The 20,433-nt window shown below is 38.7% G+C and overlaps 1 protein-coding gene across 2 annotated transcripts in view; it reads left to right on the top strand.

Moving 5' to 3' along the window:
• Window positions 1-20,433, top strand: part of LOC139441760 (protein kinase C-binding protein NELL2-like) — a 276,342-nt gene that overhangs the window by 59,099 nt on the left and 196,810 nt on the right. The window contains exons 1-2 of one of the 2 annotated variants that reach the window (XM_071222540.1): window positions 1,133-1,398; window positions 7,675-7,806. In XM_071222540.1, coding sequence (XP_071078641.1) covers window positions 1,335-1,398; window positions 7,675-7,806 — 196 coding nt within the window. In that variant the 5' untranslated portion in view covers window positions 1,133-1,334. Of the gene's footprint in view, window positions 1-1,132; window positions 1,399-7,674; window positions 7,807-20,433 lie in introns of those variants that run through there. The other variant, XM_071222539.1, reaches the window with a different exon arrangement.

Below are 20,433 nucleotides of genomic sequence, written 5' to 3'. Positions count from 1 at the left end.
TTCAAGTTGTGATAGGTCATTTTTGATGTGACAAATAACTATGAAAATATTTGCCACAAATATGTCCTTTGTACCTATATCTGTTAATAAAAAAATGCTTGTGAGAGTTTTTGGAATATCTTGACATACCAAGATCAAATGTACAAAAATGAAAGCTTTTTTGTTGAAATATATTTAATTGCTTATTTTGTTAAGAAATATTTCTTCATTTAAGTATGAATTGTACATGAGGATAAACATCCTCTGAGGATTACATATATGTTTTTACACGTTTTCTTTCTATTCTTGTGAGGATATGTAATATCAAATATCTCTTTTCAAGTTGATTATTTCCATTATTGATAAATTAGAAGAATTCAAAGGCATATTATGTTTTTTTGGAAGGAAGCAAACAAATAAACTGCATCTCGAGATGGACATATGTTTCTTATTAGGATGTTAGCAATGGCGTGGGGCTTGCTGAGGCTCATTCACATCTCGACACATGGACAGAGGAATGAGGAAACACAGTCAATGCTGCTCATTCACAGAATATGAATTCCCGCCCTGCCTTCACTATGGGCTAAGCATCTGAATCCAGCCCAACTCAAGTACAGTGCTAGTGTCGTCCCAGTGATGTATTTCCCACCGGAATTTGTAGAACTTGATGTTTCGTCAGGGTTATATTAAGTAGCTATATGGGGAATGTTTCCAGTAATCCACACCAGCCTTGACCGATTGATATTGTAAAATAAACAGCCAAGAAAAAACAAATGAAGGCCTCATATGGGAACTTACAAATCTGGTACGCAATTTACGTAAGGTATAAAAATAACTTGGGGTAACCCAGGAAGTTTAAGATTTCTTGGGCTGCTATTCATCATATGAAGGTTGACAGCGTTCGCTAACCCCATTCCTACCCCCTTGTCTTGTCTTAACAAATGACAGTCTCCGAAGTGACAAATCCTCATGTTGCGATAACTTGCATCACATCTATTTTGGGAGAGAATGATGAGAGAGAGGCTGGAGGTGGAGGGGAATTCCCATCCAAGAGGCATCGTTTACATTATGCCAAGGTTCATCCTCTGCTAGACAGTGCATGGAGCTTCGCTAGACAGTGTAGGGAGCTATATTGAGAGTGTCTCATCAACGAAGCTTGCAGCAGAGAGCAAGCGACCACAGCCAGCTGAGAGAAAGCCTTAGGTTGTAGAGTGAATCATACGACAGACTGATCGGGACCGCCGAGGAGCATGGACGGAGGAGCACTACTGACTACGTACAAGGATTATGGACGTGTGAAGGAAGTTAACGTGTATTTGGAGTGTACCGGCAACGTTCTTGCTCACAGTTGACTGATGAGGAAACAGCTGATTGAACTCCTACGGACACTGTTGTTTTGTATCACAGCACTTTGTATAGGTTAGGAATATTTTGACATTTTACTTGATTAAATTATTCATTTGCGATATTTGATGAAATAAGTTTCCCATGTTTTCTCTATTGATATCATTGATTATGGCAGCTTGCAGTTGATCTGGAGCTGTTGATATTCAAGTATGGGAAATATGAAGGTGTCTTAGCAAATGTGTTTGAATCTAATAGGATGTTTTCTGAATAAGTTGATTCATGTTTTTAGCTGTCTTTGAAAATTAATATTTTATTTATTTTTTATGTTTAGTGTATTATCTTTAGGTCTGTGTTAAGGTACATTATTTTCTTTAAGTCTATTTTTCTAGTTTATGTATTTATACATTGTGTTATTTTACTTATTTCTTTCTTTGCCTTCATCAGAACAGTAAGTTTCTGTTTTCTTATTTTTTTTTAAAGATTTGTTGTTTATGTTGATGAAAAAAGCTGGTCAGTATTCTCCTGGAGATTTTAACTAATGTATTTTTCGTCAATAGGAATATTGAATGGTGCATTTGACATTTCAAGAAATACAAATTTTGCCACAATACAAGCAGATTTGTTCACCAAGGTTCAGATTTCAGAAATATCACCAGCATTGATTTCTTTAGCTCTTTCAAGTCCTGATTAAGTTTAATGCAGCATGAATTGATTTCCTTATTAACCCTCTTAGTTCACAGTGATTTATTATTAGATTAAGTTATATGAGTAGTAACCTTGAGAGTTAATTGTTTTGATTTTCATTTCTTGAAAATATTGATCTTTTCTTTGAACTAAAGTGATGATTTCACATGGTTCACAACAATACCAAGGGAATTATGTATGAGATACAATGATGAGACAGCCTTGACAGAGAAGTCAGTCAGGTTCATTCGTGTTTTCTGCAGCTACTCAAGCTGTTGTGTTAGACTTTCCTATCATTTATAGACAGCTTGTTAATGACATTCTACAAGTTATCCATGTCCTGCATTTGGAACTAAATAGTGGAGAATGAGTAAGATTTTATCTCAGGTATGGAATACTCTATTTTCTCTTGGACCTTATTATTCTTAACTCTTGTAATACAAAACCTTGTTATTCCAGAACTTTGACAATCCAAACCTTCAACCAAGAACTTTGTTAGTCTTTAAACCACCCATTCTGAATATAATTTGCAAGATCCTCACAATAGTAACAAATAGTGATTGACATGTTATTAATGACAATTTTGTTGTTATTGTTTTTTCATTTCAAGTTTAGCCTGCCTAGAGTTTTGAAAAATAAATATTGCAATGGTTAACTGAATATAGACTTATTTTAGCCATTTTGTTTTTTATCATTTTTTAGGAAATTTTACAAATTATCTATTCATGCTTGCCTCCTGCATCTTTGCATGTTGACAAAAATATAAGTTTTTAAGTTTATATAATGATAAATTTATTACTTTGGCATTTCAGGGAAAGAGAAAAAATATTTAGTTTCCAGCTGTGATCAATCATCACTAATTGATTGAGTGATTGATTCAGACAAACTTGTTATGCCCAATATTTATCAACACATTGACAGTTATTCTCAGAGAGTTTAATAAATTCGGTGCTGTCCAGGTTTACAAGGTACTCTTCAGTTACAAACATAGTGCAACCTTGTTAATCTGAACAGTGCCAGTCCTAGTGAAATTGCCATATCATGGATCTTAATCCCTGTATAACATTTAGATGTTCCAAGTGTCCAGGAACAGGGGTTGCAAATTAACAGGGGTTCACTGTTGTTGGTTTAAGTCAGTTCATCCATCCAAACAGATGGAATATTCTTGGGGATGAGATTTTATCAGATATTTTTTACAAGATTTGATCAAATCTATTTCTTTTAACCATTTTTTTCAGGTGTTAAATAATTTCGTGCAAAAGAGTGAAATGTGTTTTCTAAGTTTAGCAACTTGGCATATTATAACACATGACAGATCTTTCATTGCAAACAGACAGTCTTTCATTGGACTCTCTATATTATGGACCCTGTGTATAATGGACTCTGTATTTTGTGAACATCTGCCAATAGTGAATGAAGGGTTTCCTTGAGTCCAGTCATTCTTGTTGTTGAATCATCTTGTGACAACTATCACCTATGGTAATGATATACAGTTCAGGGTTGTTTTTGTAGTTTCGGATGTGTGACTATCAATATCTTGTTTGGAACAATAGCATGACATCATCACAATGGTTTAGAGCTATATCATTGTAGTCTGTGAATGATTAACTCAGGATCAGATACACCACTGGTTGATCGCCATCCTCCTGAGGTAAGGAAGTTAACTGACTATAAAAGTGCAGTTTCCACCCTTGACAAACTAGGCTTGGATTATGGAGGTATAGTTTGGCTGAACTGACGAGTCCATGCATAGTCCAATCAAAATCGTGTAATGAAATCAACATCCGGTACGTAAACTGCTGTGCAGATTTCGTTCGATTGCAGGATTTGCAAAGCATATGTACCACCAACTGGATGTCAACAGATATTTTCCAAATCTTTTCATGTTTTTAATCAAGGTGGGCTCAAGTGATTTGATACACTTTGCGAGGAACCGTTTTATCACAATATAGATTTTGATTAACGATCAGATCGTCTTGTGTTTGAAGCAAATGCAACTGATATGAGATGTGGAATCTGATTGGTCTATTCCAATAGGAGGGACATAGAAGTGACATAACTCATAATAACCACTGGTGGCGCTACGATCAGGCCTAGAAATTCCAGCATAGTTCGGCAAGGTTTGAAACTGGATTTTTAGAGTCAGTTAACTCAGTTGCCTCGGGAAGATGGTTGATGGCTTGAGTATATTCACACTGTCAGGTAATAAAGAGTCTCTATCAATTCTTGGTCCTACATTGATACCACCAAGTTCTCGTTTTAGTTGTTATGACAAGGATTAGTTTACTTGGGACAAGTTGGTACAAGTGCACCTCATTATAACATTTGATGATTATTACCATGTATCTTCAATTGTTCTCCATTAACGACAAGTGTTTGAATGACATTTGGCTCTGATTGTTCCAAATCCTCAATTGGAATGGATTATTTATCAGTTTAGTTCAGCTCCTTTTTGTTAAATGTGTTTAAGAGTGATCTCAAGTAGGAATGAAATAAACCACTGGGTGTTCTCCTTGCAACAAGATATTGCATCAGGGCTATATTTAAACTTAATGTACACCATGTGTCTCCTAGCTGTATGGGTTTTAGTGAGAAATCTGACACTCAACTTCATCTATGTTGACAAATTTGTCAAATCATGCATCATTTATATTGCTGCTTGGTTTGCAATCAATGGGTGACATGCCGTTAAAGTGTACTTCGTATGCAACATGCGTGGAAGCATGCCAAAAACAATGATGCGTTAGATCACGACTAGCCGCCGTTCTTTCATCAAGGGCTTAGTGGTAATGCCATGGTAGATATACATAAGTATTTTAATGACATTCTCCGCCTTTACCTTCAGGAACGACAGGTGTAGGCGTGTTGTTGTTAACGCACCTTTGCACATTAGGCATTGTTCCTGTATTTGCTGTGATCCATTACCGACTATTAGCACGCCGTGACAGTTTCCACTCGCATTCTCCACATACTTTGTAATAAATGTCCTGACAAATTGTGGGAAATACGTAGTTTCATATACATGTGATTGATGATGGAAACTGATTTATTAATTATGTCATTATTTCCTCTTGATGCAACCATCTGTGAATGGCTACCTGTGTTTTCTTCCCTGAGAGTATGCCATTAGTCAAGGATCTTAGGATTTTTAATTTTTTTTAACAATACTTCAGAGTTGACGTGTTTAGGAAGTAATGCAGTTTTGACAGTTATGATAAAGGGGGGTATTTATGGTAGTCATTGTCAGGGATGTCCCGGAGGGCATATCTTCATGGTGGGTTTGCAGTTTATCTGCTTACCTGTGTCCTGTAGAAAACATATGTGGTATTTAGTTTAAAGAGGATGAAACTATGTTGTACTCGGATGTATCACTGTGCATAGTTGTAAACTGTTGACGTATTATACATTGTTGTACAGTGGTGAAGTATTTTACACTGGTGTACAATGGTGAAGTATTTTACTTTGTTGTACAGTGGTGAAGTATTTTACATTGTTGTACAATGGTGAAATATTTTACGTTGTTGTACAGTGGTGAAGTATTTTACACGGTTGTACAATGGTGAAGTATTTTATGTTGTTGTACAGTGGTGAAGTATTTTACGTTGTTGTACAGTGGTGAAGTATTTTACATTGTTGTACAGTGGTGAAGTATTTTAAATTGTTGTACACTGGTGTAGTATTTTACACTGTTGTACAATGGTGAAGTATTTTACATTGTTGTACAATAGTGAAGTATTTTACATTGTTGTACAGTGGTGAAGTAATTTACATTGTTGTACAATGGCGAAATATTTTACACTGTTGTACAATGGTGTAGTATTTTACATTGTTGTACAATGTTGAAGTATTTTACATTGTTGTACAGTGGTGAAGTATTTTACATTGTTGTACAGTGGTGAAGTATTTTACATTGTTGTACACTGGTGAAGTATTTTACACTGTTGTACAATGTTGAAGTATTTTACATTGTTGTACACTGGTGAAGTATTTTACACTGTTGTACAATGGTGAAGTATTTTATGTTGTTGTACAGTGGTGAAGTATTTTACGTTGTACAGTGGTGAAGTATTTTACATTGTTGTACAGTGGTGAAGTATTTTAAATTGTTGTACACTGGTGTAGTATTTTACACTGTTGTACAATGGTGAAGTATTTTACATTGTTGTACAATAGTGAAGTATTTTACATTGTTGTACAGTGGTGAAGTATTTTACATTGTTGTACAGTGGTGAAGTATTTTACATTGTTGTACACTGGTGAAGTATTTTACACTGTTGTACAATGTTGAAGTATTTTACATTGTTGTACACTGGTGAAGTATTTTACACTGTTGTACAATGTTGAAGTATTTTACATTGTTGTACAATGGTGAAGTATTTTACACTTTTGTACACTGGTGAAGTATTTTCTTCTGTTGTACATTAATGAAATATTTTATACTCTAACATTGGACACTATTTTCCATGTTCTGATATTGCATTGTGAGCATGCGGTTGTATTCTCAAGCAGCATTGTGTGGATCATACTGCTTACCTTTTATGCAACTTCATTCAAATCACCACTCCTTCTTCTGTGTTCTTGTTCCTGATGAAGCAGTAGATCCAGGCAATGTTCCAACTACTGTAGGCGTTACACCTGCCTTGTGTACAGACTCAGATGCACTGGTTTTGAGGTTTTGTCTCTCTGCCAGATGATACTGTTTTATGACCCACATTGCTCCTCCTTGATGTGCTCCGAGATATTAATATTAGAACATCACTGGTCTTGTTATGTACGCTATCAGTACTGCGATACATTGATAGGATGTTGCAAGGGTCTGTGTTGGAGACACAACAGCTACACAGCAGATGAATTAGAAGTGTAGAGTTTAGGTGAGGTGAAATGGGGTTCATCGTCACGTTCAAGATTATTGCATTTACATAGCAACATGCATGTGTAAGCAAGGATTATATCCTACCTAAATATTATCCCAGGGGATGTTTTACTCCAGAGTATAGTATAGGATAGGATTAAACACCCTGGTATGGGTTCAAATTCACTTGGAAGAATCATCCTGACACTAGAGAATTTCATCCCCGGGATAAAAAATAGGGTAGGATAATATTCACTCTTACACATGCACGTGTGTGTGTGTGGCTGCTTGTACTAGTCCAGACTGATGCTAATTTTATAGTCCTAGCCCAACTGAGATGCCATGCTGCAGCTTAATATGAATACCCCTCTCAGACACAGTATACTAACTCCAAGCCGAATAGACCTTGTTTTAGACCCTTAATGCCTAGTGCCAGCAGGGTAAAAACAAGTACCATTTTTAAGTCTTTTGGTATTTGGGATCAAATACATGACCTTCCTTTATCCGGGCGGGTGCTCTACCCCTAGACCATGAGGACAGTCCATCAATCTGCAAAAAACATTTTGTTCAGGCTGCAAGTCAGGGTAGAGATGGTCCCTCGGGGAACCTAGTCTAACCCAGACTAGGCTCTGGGTGGGACCAGCTCGTCAATCGCAAGACCAGAATCACATGATTCACGTAACAAGGCTTAAGTCACAGATATGAAAAATCCTCCCCATTGTGTTAATCTGTTGTGATTGAGAGCCTATACTTTGACCTGTCAGTGAATGTTATTATTCTGTCATATTCTAACATACTTTATTTTGTTGCAGGATTTAGCATAGAGATTGAGCCCCGTGAAGTGCTTGATCTTATTCAGTCTCTCAATGAAACGGCGACGGAAATCACGGGGCTGCAATACATCTCAGGATTTACCAATCACACACCAACACTTCTATTGGAAGGTGAGACACATTCTTACATTGTGTAGTGTACATTTGTCTGTAATATGGGATGGCCATAGTGGTTGGTCATCTTCCTGAGGCAAGCGTGTCCACTAGCCTATATCAAAGCCTAGTTTCTACCCTTGCCACACCAAGGCCACTTTTCTTGGCTTGACCCTGGCAAACCTTGCATAGATCACGATTTGTTCCCCCATGTAATGAAAATGTGATATCAAATCAGATCGCTGTTCTTGTCTTGTATAGCTTCACAAAGATGGCGACTACCTTAACTGATGTCCCAGTTGATCAGATAAATTTGTTTTCGCCATTTCATTCCTGACACAAAAACAGGCAATCATTGGGGGGGTTAAAAGATGAAAAAGACATATTCATGTCAACAAAGACAGGCAGCGGTAAATCACTTTCATACGAAGGTGTACCAGTCGTGGATGTTGATTTGTGTAGCGTTCTCTGTTTGGACTATCAGTATGTGTGATTGTCCAATCATATTTAGCACAGGAAAGTGGGCTTGATGTGGCAAGGGAGGAAATAAGACTTTGATGAAAGTGGCAAGTGGACGATCTTGCCACGGGAAGATGTGTGGTTGGTATGAAACTGGAATTTTGGTTTTGGCCAACTGAGCAAGATCTTGAAATAGTCACTTTTGAAGATCCTGTCCATGAAATATATTTCTATGTTTTCACTACTCTGCCTAATTATGTATTTTGACATTGGAAGAACATGTGTCCTCGTTGTCCAAGGCACCACAAGCGTGCCACAATCCTATGATTGTGGGTTTGAATCCCAAATTCACTCTGTTCTGACAGTACCATATCTTTGCTTGGGTATTTCACACAGGTTTTGTCTAAGACCTTTCTTCCTATGACATACTGAAATACTATTCAAAGTGGCATTAAACAGACACATACACCCACTCACCTGGTGACCCATTACAGTGTTGACGTATAAAGTCAGCGTACCTCGATGATGGGGCTTGTTGATCATGATATCAATCACTAGGTTGTCTGGTTCAGACTTGATTATACCAGGTCCAGGGTAGAATAGTTCTTCAGCAACCCATGCTAGCAGTAAAAGGCTACTATGCTTGTCGGAAGAGGCGACTAACGGGTCTGGGTGGTAAGGCTTGCTGACTTGATTGATGCATGTCATCGTATCCCAGTTGCGTGGATTGATGCTCATGATATCAATCATTGGATGGTCTGGTCAAGAATTGATTATTTACAGATCGCTGTCATACAGCTGGAATATTGCTGAGTGCAGCGTTAAACAACAAACAAACAAACTATTTACATGCTACCATTACATAGCTTGAATATATATTGCTGAGTACAGCATTAAGCAACAAACACACATATACCTATAAAGTAGATTTATCATATGATGAGTGTATGTATGCAGTGGCCCTGAATCTGAAAAATATGTATCCAGGAATGTCTGGACTACCAAGCCCTTCTAATCCAGTGTTGTGCTATTAAGTGTAATGACGACAGGGCCTGGACTTGTACCTCTTCTGGAACTGTGCCTAGCCTTCCCTCAAGGTTGAACACTGGCTCAGTTCTACTTCCAGAATGATGGCAGGTTTCCACACACCAGTCAACAAGGTCCATGTTATGAATTGGCTTTAACCCAGAACCCCCCAACTTTCAACCACGGAAGGTTGTTCTGGAAGACAATCAACTCAAACATGCTTCTGTCATTGTTTGTGTATTATCCCATGTTTATATGTTTGTGAATGACAAATGAAATACACTGTTACACATGTTTGAGGCATGTTTCTGACAAGGATTGAAACTGATGTTTCATTGATCATTAACTAAAGATAGCAATAAGATACACAAATATATGTATTTTTTACACTATGTCACATAGAAATATGATTATCTGTAACTTAGTGGCTGCTTTGGTACCGGCTTAAACTCTGACAATGTTAAGCAGAACCTGTGCTGTGCAGTGTTCTTGGTATTCCGGGGCAGAGAAAGTTCCCTGTAACCCATATTATGTCCCCATGGTAATTCAGGGGCAGAAAAGGTGCCCAGTAACTGATTGTGTGATTTTGTACCCAGATTGACACTGTGGAGATTCAAGGTTACAATTTGTCCCCCGTAACCTATGACTTAATGGACCTGGTGGTCAGGCTCAGTGACTTGGTTGATTGAGTGTCATTGTACCCTGTGTGGGACAGTGCTCATTATATCAATCACTAGATTGTCCGACTATATTACCGGTATATACATGCTGCGTTCATATAGCTAGAGTATTGCAGAGTGCAGTGTTAATCAAGGATCAGTTATTCCTGAGCCTCCTTGTTCTGTAAGGATGTTTAGAGGGTTCTAGTTAGTATAATGAGAAGCACTTAACACTGATTTGACAGTAGTTTAATCATGTTTCAGCGATAGAAATTGGCACAAGTCCTATAGTCCTTGCCAAACTGACCAATAGTAAAGGTATCATAAGGACTTGAAGAAATTTGCCATTACTAAGGGTTTTACTCTATGTTATCATCAGAAGAACTCGTGGACTAAATGCGTTAGTTTCTATAGTCGATCCCATGTTTTCAAACCCATCCGAGGGAATATATCATGACACAGAAGCCTGTCCCTCTGTCCAGCCAGCAGTAAATGAGTAGAAAGATATGGAAATGTGGATGCAGAACAATGCCAGATATAGGCAGCTTGGGGTGTAAACTTGCAATGGAGCTGAAATCTGTTGTATCTGCAATAATGTTGTGTCCTTTGATCCTGCATTCTATGCAACTATCAATATACGTAATTATTATTATTATTACCGCCTCCGTGGTCTAGAGGTAAAGCGTCCGCCCGTAGAGTGGAAGGTCCGGGGTTTGATCCCCGGCCGTTTCATACCGAAAGACGTTAAAAGATGGTACTTGTTGTTACCCTGTCTAAGGCTCGGCACTATAAACAGGAGGCATCAGTCCAAACAAGTACAAGCAGCCACACCCACAACCACACACCCACACACACACGTGCATACACATCGCTATATAAGTGCAATAATCATGGTTGGATGTTAAACACCATTTCACCTCACCTAACATGCCGTGAGTTGCTCATTATTATTATTATTATTATTATTATTATTATTATTATTATTATTATTATTATCATTATTATTAAATCTTTATACTAGCTGCACATTGAAGTTAAATGAAGCCCCCACCTTCCCCTGACATTGTTAGTGTTGAAGTATATTTGGATTTGATAAATAATGTCCTTATCAGTTCTGGTCATAAAGTTGGGAGAAATCAGTCAACATCACTTGGCATTCAAAGAGATAAAATGCTCGACATATGTTATCAAAATGTTCTGAATGATCTTTAAAATAAATACCTGGATCTTTTTGGATTTAAACTGAGGTTTAGAATTAGAAATGTTTTTGAAGGATTGGGTTAGGCGAGACAAGGAGATTTGCTGGAACAGCATGTTGTGAGCGCCCCAAGCCAGGTAATTAGTGGTCTTTGAACATGGGACATGAAACTACCCATCATGCCTTGGGGCTCTATGTTGGAATCTTCTTATGAAATAAAGATTTAACATTTGGCCTGCAGCTCAAACAACTTCCATGGCTATCTAGACTCATGGTAGGAGTTTATTTTTGAATTTGCTAATCTTTAATCTGATTCATTCTTGTGGTTAACTTTATCATCAGTGATGAATTCTGTTTAAACATAGTTTGTAAGAGATGAAAACTCTGTTACATATGATTTCTTGAAAGTAACATAAGATAAACTGTTTCGTTAAGATTTAAGTACTTGGACAATTTTGATTAATCATTTTGAATTTGTTTAAAGATTGTAAAACATTAATTATATGCTTTGTGAGGCTCCTGTGAGATGTCTGTAACAGAGGTGTTCAGTAGCACAAGAAGTTCTTGTGAGATGTCTGTAACAGAGGTGTTCAGTAGGACAAGGAGCCCTTGTGAGATGTCTGTAACCGAGGTGTTCAGTAGGGCAAGGAGCTCTTGTGAGATGTCTGAAAGAGAGGTGTTCAGTAGCACAAGGAGCCGTTGTGAGATGTCTGTAACTGAGGTGTTCAGTAATACAAGGAGCCCTTGTGAGATGTCTGTAACCGAGGTGTTCAGTAGGACAAGGAGCCCTTGTGGGATGTCTGAAAGAGAGGTGTTCAGTAGCACAAGGAGCCCTTGTGAGATGTCTGAAACAGAGGTGTTCAGTAATACAAGGAGCCCTTGTGAGATGTCTGTAACTGAGGTGTTCAGTGGCACAAGGAGCCCTTGTGAGATGTCTGTAACAGAGGTGTTCAGTAGCACAAGGAGCTCTTGTGAGATGTCTGTAACAGAGGTGTTCAGTAGCAGAATGAGCTCTTGTGGGATGTTTGTAACAAGGTGTTTAGTAAGACAAGGAGCTCTTGTGAGATGTCTGTAACCGCAGTGTTCAGTTGGACAAGGAGCTCTTGTGAGGCGTCTGTAACTGAGGTGTTCAGTAATACAAGGAGCCCTTGTGCGATGTCTATAACCGAGGTGTTCAGTAGAACAAGGAGCTCTTGAAGTGTCTGTAACAGAGGTGTTCAGTAGCAGAATGAGCTCTTGTGGGATGTCTGTAACACAGGTGTTTAGTAAGACAAGGAGCTCTTGTGAGATGTCTGTAACCGCAGTGTTCAGTTGGACAAGGAGCTCTTGTGAGGCGTCTGTAACTGAGGTGTTCAGTAATACAAGGAGCCCTTGTGAGATGTCTATAACCGAGGTGTTCAGTAGGACAAGGAGCTCTTGAGGTGTCTGTAACAGAGGTGTTCAGTAGCAGAATGAGCTCTTGTGGGATGTCTGTAACACAGGTGTTTAGTAAGACAAGGAGCTCTTGTGAGATGTCTGTAACCGCAGTGTTCAGTTGGACAAGGAGCTCTTGTGAGGCGTCTGTAACAGAGGTGTTCAGTAATACAAGGAGCCCTTGTGAGATGTCTATAACCGAGGTGTTCAGTAGGACAAGGAGCTCTTGAGGTGTCTGTAACTGAGGTGTTCAGTGGCGCAAGGATCTCTTGTGAGATGTCTGTAACAGAGGTGTTCAGTAATACAAGGAGATCTTGTGAGATATCTGTAACAGAGATGTCTGTTACAGAGGTGGTGTTCAGTAATACAAGGAGCTCTTGTGAGATGTCTGTAACAGAGGTGTTCAGTAATACAAGGATCTCTTGTGCGATGTCTGTAACAGAGGTGTTCAGTGGCACAAGGATCTCTTGTGCGATGTCTGTAACAGAGGTGTTCAGTAGGACAAGGAGCTCTTGTGAGATGTCTGTAACAGAGGAGGTGTTCAGTAGGACAAGGAGCTCTTGTGAGATGTCTGTAACAGAGGTGTTCAGTAGGACAAGGAGCTCTTGTGAGATGTCTGTAACAGAGGAGGTGTTCAGTAATACAAGGAGCTCTTGTGAGATGTCTGTAACAGAGGAGGTGTTCAGTAATACAAGGAGCTCTTGTGAGATGTCTGTAACGGAGGTATTCAGTATCCACACGGAGCCCTTGGAAGATGTCTGCAACAGAGGTGGTGTTCAGTATTTCAAGCCTTTATTGGTACATCATTAACTTTTTGTACACGAGATTCAGTGTTAAACTTGCCCTGAGTCTATGTGAATGGTTTGGTAGTTGTAGAGTAAGAGGACCCATTTGGCAGGGCAATGTAGCTTTGACATAGGCCAGGCAGGTGGAATTCAAGTTCTTCTCTGATGCCTGTCCAAAGAAAGCAGTATTTCTGGCTACCCAGTACAACTTGAAGATTCCTGGTACACTGGTTCATGTAATTCCTACACTGCCCTTGGGCATGTCTGGGGCTTGTTTGCACCATGGAAAGTAGAATGGCCGATAGTATCAGCTCGGAAAGAGGCTGTTCGTATATCCTGTGGAGAATAAATACATCATATGGAGAGAATAATAAGTGAACCGCTGAGTTCCTTAAAAAGATAGGCTGCATTTTTTTAATTTACTGATAAGGTGATTGATTGAATTTGATATTTGTCTGAATCCTACAGTTACAAAAACTACAAAAAAAACTCCTTTGCGTGTTGTGAAACAAGAACATAATTTTCTGTAAAAATATGGGATGACCTCGATGTCAACAGATAAAGAGTATGTGAAATATAAATCTTAAATTATGGATATCTCAGCCTTGATGTATACATTTAAAGATATTTACTGTGTGCCATCTGGTGAAGAGTGTTCCTCTGAAAGCCTATAGCACACATCAGTATCATTTCTTGAGAAGATTGTGCAATTAAACTTTTAAATGGATACATTTGATGAATTGAGTGTAACACTGAAACCTATGACAGATAAAGTTCTCCTGAATGTAAAACGTTAATTCAAATTTTGATAACCCCTTTACAAAAATTAAAACATTTCCTGAGGTAACTCTGTAATTCATTATAGTAATACCATATTACAAAACCCCATTAACCGGCAGTGCAGGAATTCAGTTGAGAAACATATTCCACAGTGTAACAAGTCTCCGTTCATATTTTCTGGAATTATGATATGGCGTATGTTACGGCAGCCGCGTTACCCATGAGTCATTTAAGCAGACAGAGCCTAAAATACTCCTACATCGCACTGTCTGGCAGAGCCCTGCGCTACAGGTGGCCACCTTGCTCCATGCAGGCTTGCTCGCCCCGTCGGCCGCTGTAGTCGCTGTATTGCGTGATGGGTGGTGTGCTGAGAGTCAAGGTTAGGTTTTAATTGGGAATCCTACCTCGTTATCATCATTAATTAGCCTAATTATGAGATATTTCAGGCTGTTAGGAGGATTCATTGAATTTAAATTTAGTGGTTAATTCAATTTGGGTCCATTAAGAATTCATGTGTAAAATGTTTAAGGATTCTAATTTGATATTTGGGATCAGGAGATAAGTGTTACTTACTTCTATTTTAAAATGTTCAGATTGCTTTGATTCACCTTAAGAATGGAGTGAACTTGAGGATTCTGGGTATTACAGGCGGCCAGGTCAAGGAGAGATCAGGGTATCTCTTCACAAACTTGACATTCGTGCACAGTGAAACTGTATTTCACAGTCACCTGCTAATATCCAGTTATTTTCAAAATTGCTGAGCGGAGGATATGTAAACACTAAACAAGTATTTTGTCTCTCAGCAAATAATAGGTTTTCAGCAACCCATACTTGTCATAAGAGGCGATGATGCTTGTCGTAAGAGGGGACTAATGTGATCGGGTGGTCATGCTTGCTGATTTGGTTGATGCATGTCATCGTATCCCAATTCAAAGATTGATGCTCAAGATATCAATCACTTGATTGTCTGGTCCAGATTCGATTATTTACAGACCGCCGTCATATAGCTGGAATGTTTCTGAGTGCAGTGTTAAACAACAAACAAACAAACAAACTCAGCAAATCAATATGCTGTCAGTTAGTTTTTGAGCTGATTATACTAATTGCTTTCAGTGTAAGAATAAAAGTATTGATTGGATGATTTTTGTATTTATTCAAAGAATCAAGTATTTGCTTTCAACTGTACTTCATGCCACTTGATGTGCAGTGTATATGCTGTTTAGATTTTAGGGAGTGACAAATAAGTGGTATGTCACAATATTACAAGATTTTATGGTTTGTGGAGTGAAAGACTATCCTAATCCTTTTCCTCATTAGTTGGTGAGTGAATTGAGTTCAATGCTGCTTTGAGAAGCCTTAGACCATTGGGTGGCATGGGATGTTGCACTGGTTTGTATGGTCCAGACTTGATGGTATACAGACCACCATCATATATCTGGAATGTGGCTGAGTGTGGTGTTAAAGTACAAGCCAACAAAACCAATGCGGTGATGAGCAGTGTTGAAGTCTCAGCGTGTATGGCACTGTGGTCGGGACCTCAAGACTAGACATGGCGCCCAGCACTCCATTTTGGTTGTAAGAAGCAACATGATTTAATTGGGGGATCCCACTCTGACTTTCCTGATTGCGTGTCGTGATAATTACCGTATATGTCTGCAGATAAGCTGAATTTTGAAGACCAGATAAAACATTCTGTAAAAAGGGGTCGGCTTATCCACGGGATACACTTTCATGATAGTATTTTTGCAGATCGTGATCTGTCAGAAACATCGCCTGAATGACAGTCCGATAGATTGATTACCTTATTGAAACTGATCATTGCCCATGTTTTCAGGGACTGTTTTTTAAACAGATGCAGGCTGGAGTATTGTTGACTATGTCATTAAAACTCACTCACTCACTCACTCACTCACTCACAGGGATAGAAACTAACTGTTTTAGTCCACTAGTCCTTATAATGATAGCATATAACAAAACCCTTAAAAATGGCAAATTTCTACTAGTTGTTGTGATACCTTAACTATTGTTCAGTTTGGCAAGGACTATAAGACTAGCGCCAATTTCTAACGCTGACAAATGTGAGCAAATTCAGCCAAATGGTTGGGTAGCTTAGTGATTGAGGTGTTCACTTGTCACACTGAAAACTTGAGTTTGATCCCCTGAATCCTGTACATACCAGAGTTCCCATCTGTGATGGAGAAGTAGTGATTTGATTATCTGTGGATCAGGTAAAACAGCCTACAATGATGACCCTTGTTTCGGAAACAGAGCCTGGGGTTCCTTTCACTCATAAATTAATGGCCTTGTATTTATATACGGGTCATTAACCGTGGCCACCAAGCATTCTGAAGCATTGCTCACTTCTTATCAACTATTCAGAACACATTTGTGACAGAAATCTGAAAATGTAGCAAGTCAGTAGTCAACTTCTTCAGGTTATTAATAAAATCCCGGCTAGAATTGATCTTCAGTAACCCATACTTCTTGTAAGAAGTGACTAATGGGATCTGGTGGTCAGGCTCTCTGACTTTGTTGATGCATGTCATCCCAATTGTGTAGATTGTCATAATGTCAATCACTGGTTTGTCTCGTTAAGACTCGAGTATTTAAGGGCTGCCATCAAGCTGCAATATTGCTCAGTGTAGCGTTACAATACCAAAAAATAAATGAAAAAAATGAAAAAAGGTACCTTTCCGCTAAAAATTAGTCTCAAACTGACAGGCTCAGTATTTAACTAGGGTACGAGCTCTGGTACTGCTCTGGTTACGAGCAGTATTGTGTTCCAAATAGGACTTCAAATTAGAAGTAACGTATTCGACGTAATAAGCGCCCTGCTCTAATAAGCGCCCACGGCGATATTTGCTAATATATTGGCTAGTGAACAATCCCAGTTAGCACCCCTTCCGACTGATCAATGATCACAAGACTTATTAATTCGCGTACAATACACACTCGTGTCTTATATGCACCCTTCATTATGGGCAATTAAATTCTAGAAAAATATATCTGCCGTACATAAACATTTCAGGCTGTCAGCATAAACCACGAAATGTATCTTTCAACTCTGGTTTTTCCCACCAAAATAATATTCTAATAAGAGCCCCCTATTTCTAATTTTGAGAGCGCCCTAGGCGCATATTACGTCGATTACGGTATATATTTAATCATGAGTCATTTTTTGTTTATGAAAATTTGGTCTTACAGCACTTTTGTTATGGTGAAATTTGGTGTTGCCTATGATAAAACTAAAATGGATATTTATACAAGTTTTGCCATGATTTTATGCAGTATATTCATGTGAATCTAGGGTGCAAGACGAAATAACACAGGAACTGTTTGTGACGGCGCCAGATATATAATTTAACCAGAGTATGTCTCACAGATTGTGAAAGCTTATTTATATTGGATTTTATTAATTAAATGGGAATTTAAAAAGTGCTGAATCAGCAGATCTATCTTCACTTCCTCCTCCAGGTGTAGAGCGTCTCGACAGATGGGCGCTCGTTTGAATGGTTCATTCTATAAATAGATATTTAGTGAATCCTTGCTCTAATACAGCCACTTCTCCTCCTGCTTACTGATTCCCTTGATGCGCAAGGTCGTCAGCGGGATCTATTTCTGAACGCAAACCGAGAAGAACATAGCGCTTTACTGGAAGCAGGAAATGTACTCTGATATATAATTAGATGCCGCACTACGTTTCATAAAGTTATGAACCTGTCTGAGAGCTTCCGTAAATGCAAGTCAGGATGTTTTGCCAAAATGTCTTGCAGTAATCTCCCTTTCATTTTTTAAAGTTATTTAGAGTGAATACTTGCAGAAGTTATTTTAACTGATTAAGTATATAAGGAGCTGTTGTACTTGATTTGTTGTTTTTTCTTTTTGTGATTTAAGATTTACTGGTTTCATATTTATAGCGATCACAATGTCTGCCAGTTGTCCATTTTCCGTTTCCTGTCCATTTTCCGTAGCAGACCTCCAAAACCGTTAAATATTTCTTGTTGGTGGAACTTTCTATATAGATCAGTCCAGTGGGAACTGGTGCCTTTTGTTCATTTGGTGGTTTTCATGACGACAAGTTGGACTTGCTGAAAATTTGGGTAGTGCTCGTTTCCGGAGCAGAACTAAAAAAAATGTTGAATATTTATGGATGAAACTTGCTATACAGATCAGACTTGTGGTAAAGTGGTGCCTTTTGATGATTTGGGATTTTGAAAAATACGGAGCATCATTACTTTTTTCTTCACTGCACTGAAGGTATCCAATGGCAATGAAACAAAAGTGTGGTATAAGTAGCCAAACTCCAGTTCCTAATTGCGCCAGACAAGGTGAAAATGTCATCTCCTGAAGACAACTGTTTAAATTTATGAATGCGATTTGCAAAGTGAAAAACGAACAGACACAAGTTTTCTACAAATTTTTTTTATGGATTTGGATTCACAAAGTCACAATTTTATGAGACATTGCTTGGTCTTTTGTTCTATATTTCCATTGGTCGTCTCATGAATTTTATTTTTTGATATTGAATGATAAAAACATAAGGTACATTGTTGCTTGACCAGACTGAAGGACAAGACGGTGGAGGCGTTTATAGACGCCCATGTGAGGTCTATTCTTGCTGGACCAGACACTTATGTCAAGACAAGAATTCCTCAACTTTTGCCATGTTTATCCTAAAACACATGGTGTACCTATGTTTACCTTTAATGTGCCCAGCCTCCTAATAAAATGTCCAGAACTATTTTGTAAGGTCTTTGTCTGTGGACAGATGTGCTGACCATAGGCTCTGCCAGAGACATAGGGTGTGGCCAGCAAACCATGTGTACATGGAGTAGGGGAGTAATGCCACTATCCCCATCAGGCAGGATGTAGCAGTTGATGTAGCGGTTGATGTAGTGGTGGATGTAACAGTTGATTGAGGGGTTGATGTACTGGTGGATGTAGCAGTTGATGGAGCAGTTGATGTAGCGGTTGATGTAGCAGTTGATGTAGCGGTGGATGTAGCGGTGGATGTAGCGGTTGATGGAGTGGTTGATGGAGCGGTGACTGATGTATGGCAGCCGTAGATGTAGGGGTTGATGGAGCGGTTGATGTAGCGGTTGATGTAGGGGTTGATGTAGCGGTGATTGATGTACGGTAGCCATAGATGTAGTGGTTGATGTAGAGGTTGATGTAGGGGTTGATATAGCAGTGGATGTAACGTTTGATGATGTTGAAGTTGTCGTAGCAGGAGAATCCTGGATTTTTCACTATAAATAATCAATCCAGTGATTGACATCATCAGCATCGATCTATGCAATTGGGCTTTGATGACATGCATTAACCAAGTGAGCAAGTGTGATCACTCGATCATGTACGTCGCCTCTCATGGCAAGCATAGTCGCCTCATATGACAAGCATGGGTTGCTGAAGACCAATTCTAGCCTGGATCTTCATGGGCGGACCCCATGCTTGACTAGATGACTGTTGTTGTCCTCAGCCATGTTGAGGAGTGGAAATTAATTGTTGGCTTGTCTGGTCCATACCGGATTGTTTACTGGCTCCTCTTATTTTGCTGGAATATTGCTGTGTGTGACAACAATAAACAAACAAAACGTGTAGTGTGGAACAACAGTCTTTGTCGTACCAAGACAACATGGGATGATGCAAATGATATATAAATCACTGGTTTGTCTGATGAAAAGGAACATTGGATTGTAATTTGTTTGATTAATTCAGTTTACAAAAGTCCACTGGAAAATATTCTGTAATATCTATTCAAATGAGGGTTTCAGAGTATTTATATTGTAAAGGAAGGAATATATTCTGCAATGCCTAAGACATTAAAGAGGAACAGCGACCCAGCAAGGCCGCCCCGCTATCATGACTATGGTCGAACATTTAGCTTATATACTTTATGGGGATCCAACGTATCTTTGAGAGGTATTTGTGTTGTCTTTATGTCTGGACCTCGAGGCCACAGACCTCTGTTACACTTGCATCAACAGTTCACACATAGCTGTAATGCTGGATGTAGGGCGCCCCCTGTAGGGTAGAGTACTCACGTTGACAGGGTTTTGTTAATGTGAATGTCTGAATTGTATTGCCGGAGAGATTCACAGAATTTGTATTGCAATTCATTTGTAATTTGACGAGTGATATTAGATGAACTAGAATGTTTTACTTATAAGTACCAGTAAGGTGTTTCATGGAATGCTATTCTGTTCAGGTGGTCTTTCCATGAAATGTTGTAATATTCATCAGGTGTTTCATGGAATGTTTTTCTATTTACAAGATGTTTCATGGAATGTTTCACTATTCCCAAGATGTTTCATTGAATGTTTTA

This window comes from Haliotis cracherodii, unplaced genomic scaffold (genome assembly GCF_022045235.1).
Source record: "Haliotis cracherodii isolate W230 unplaced genomic scaffold, xgHalCrac1.p SCAF_44, whole genome shotgun sequence".
NCBI classification, from domain to species: Eukaryota; Metazoa; Mollusca; class Gastropoda; order Lepetellida; family Haliotidae; genus Haliotis; species Haliotis cracherodii.
This window is presented reverse-complemented; position numbering and strand designations above follow the sequence as displayed.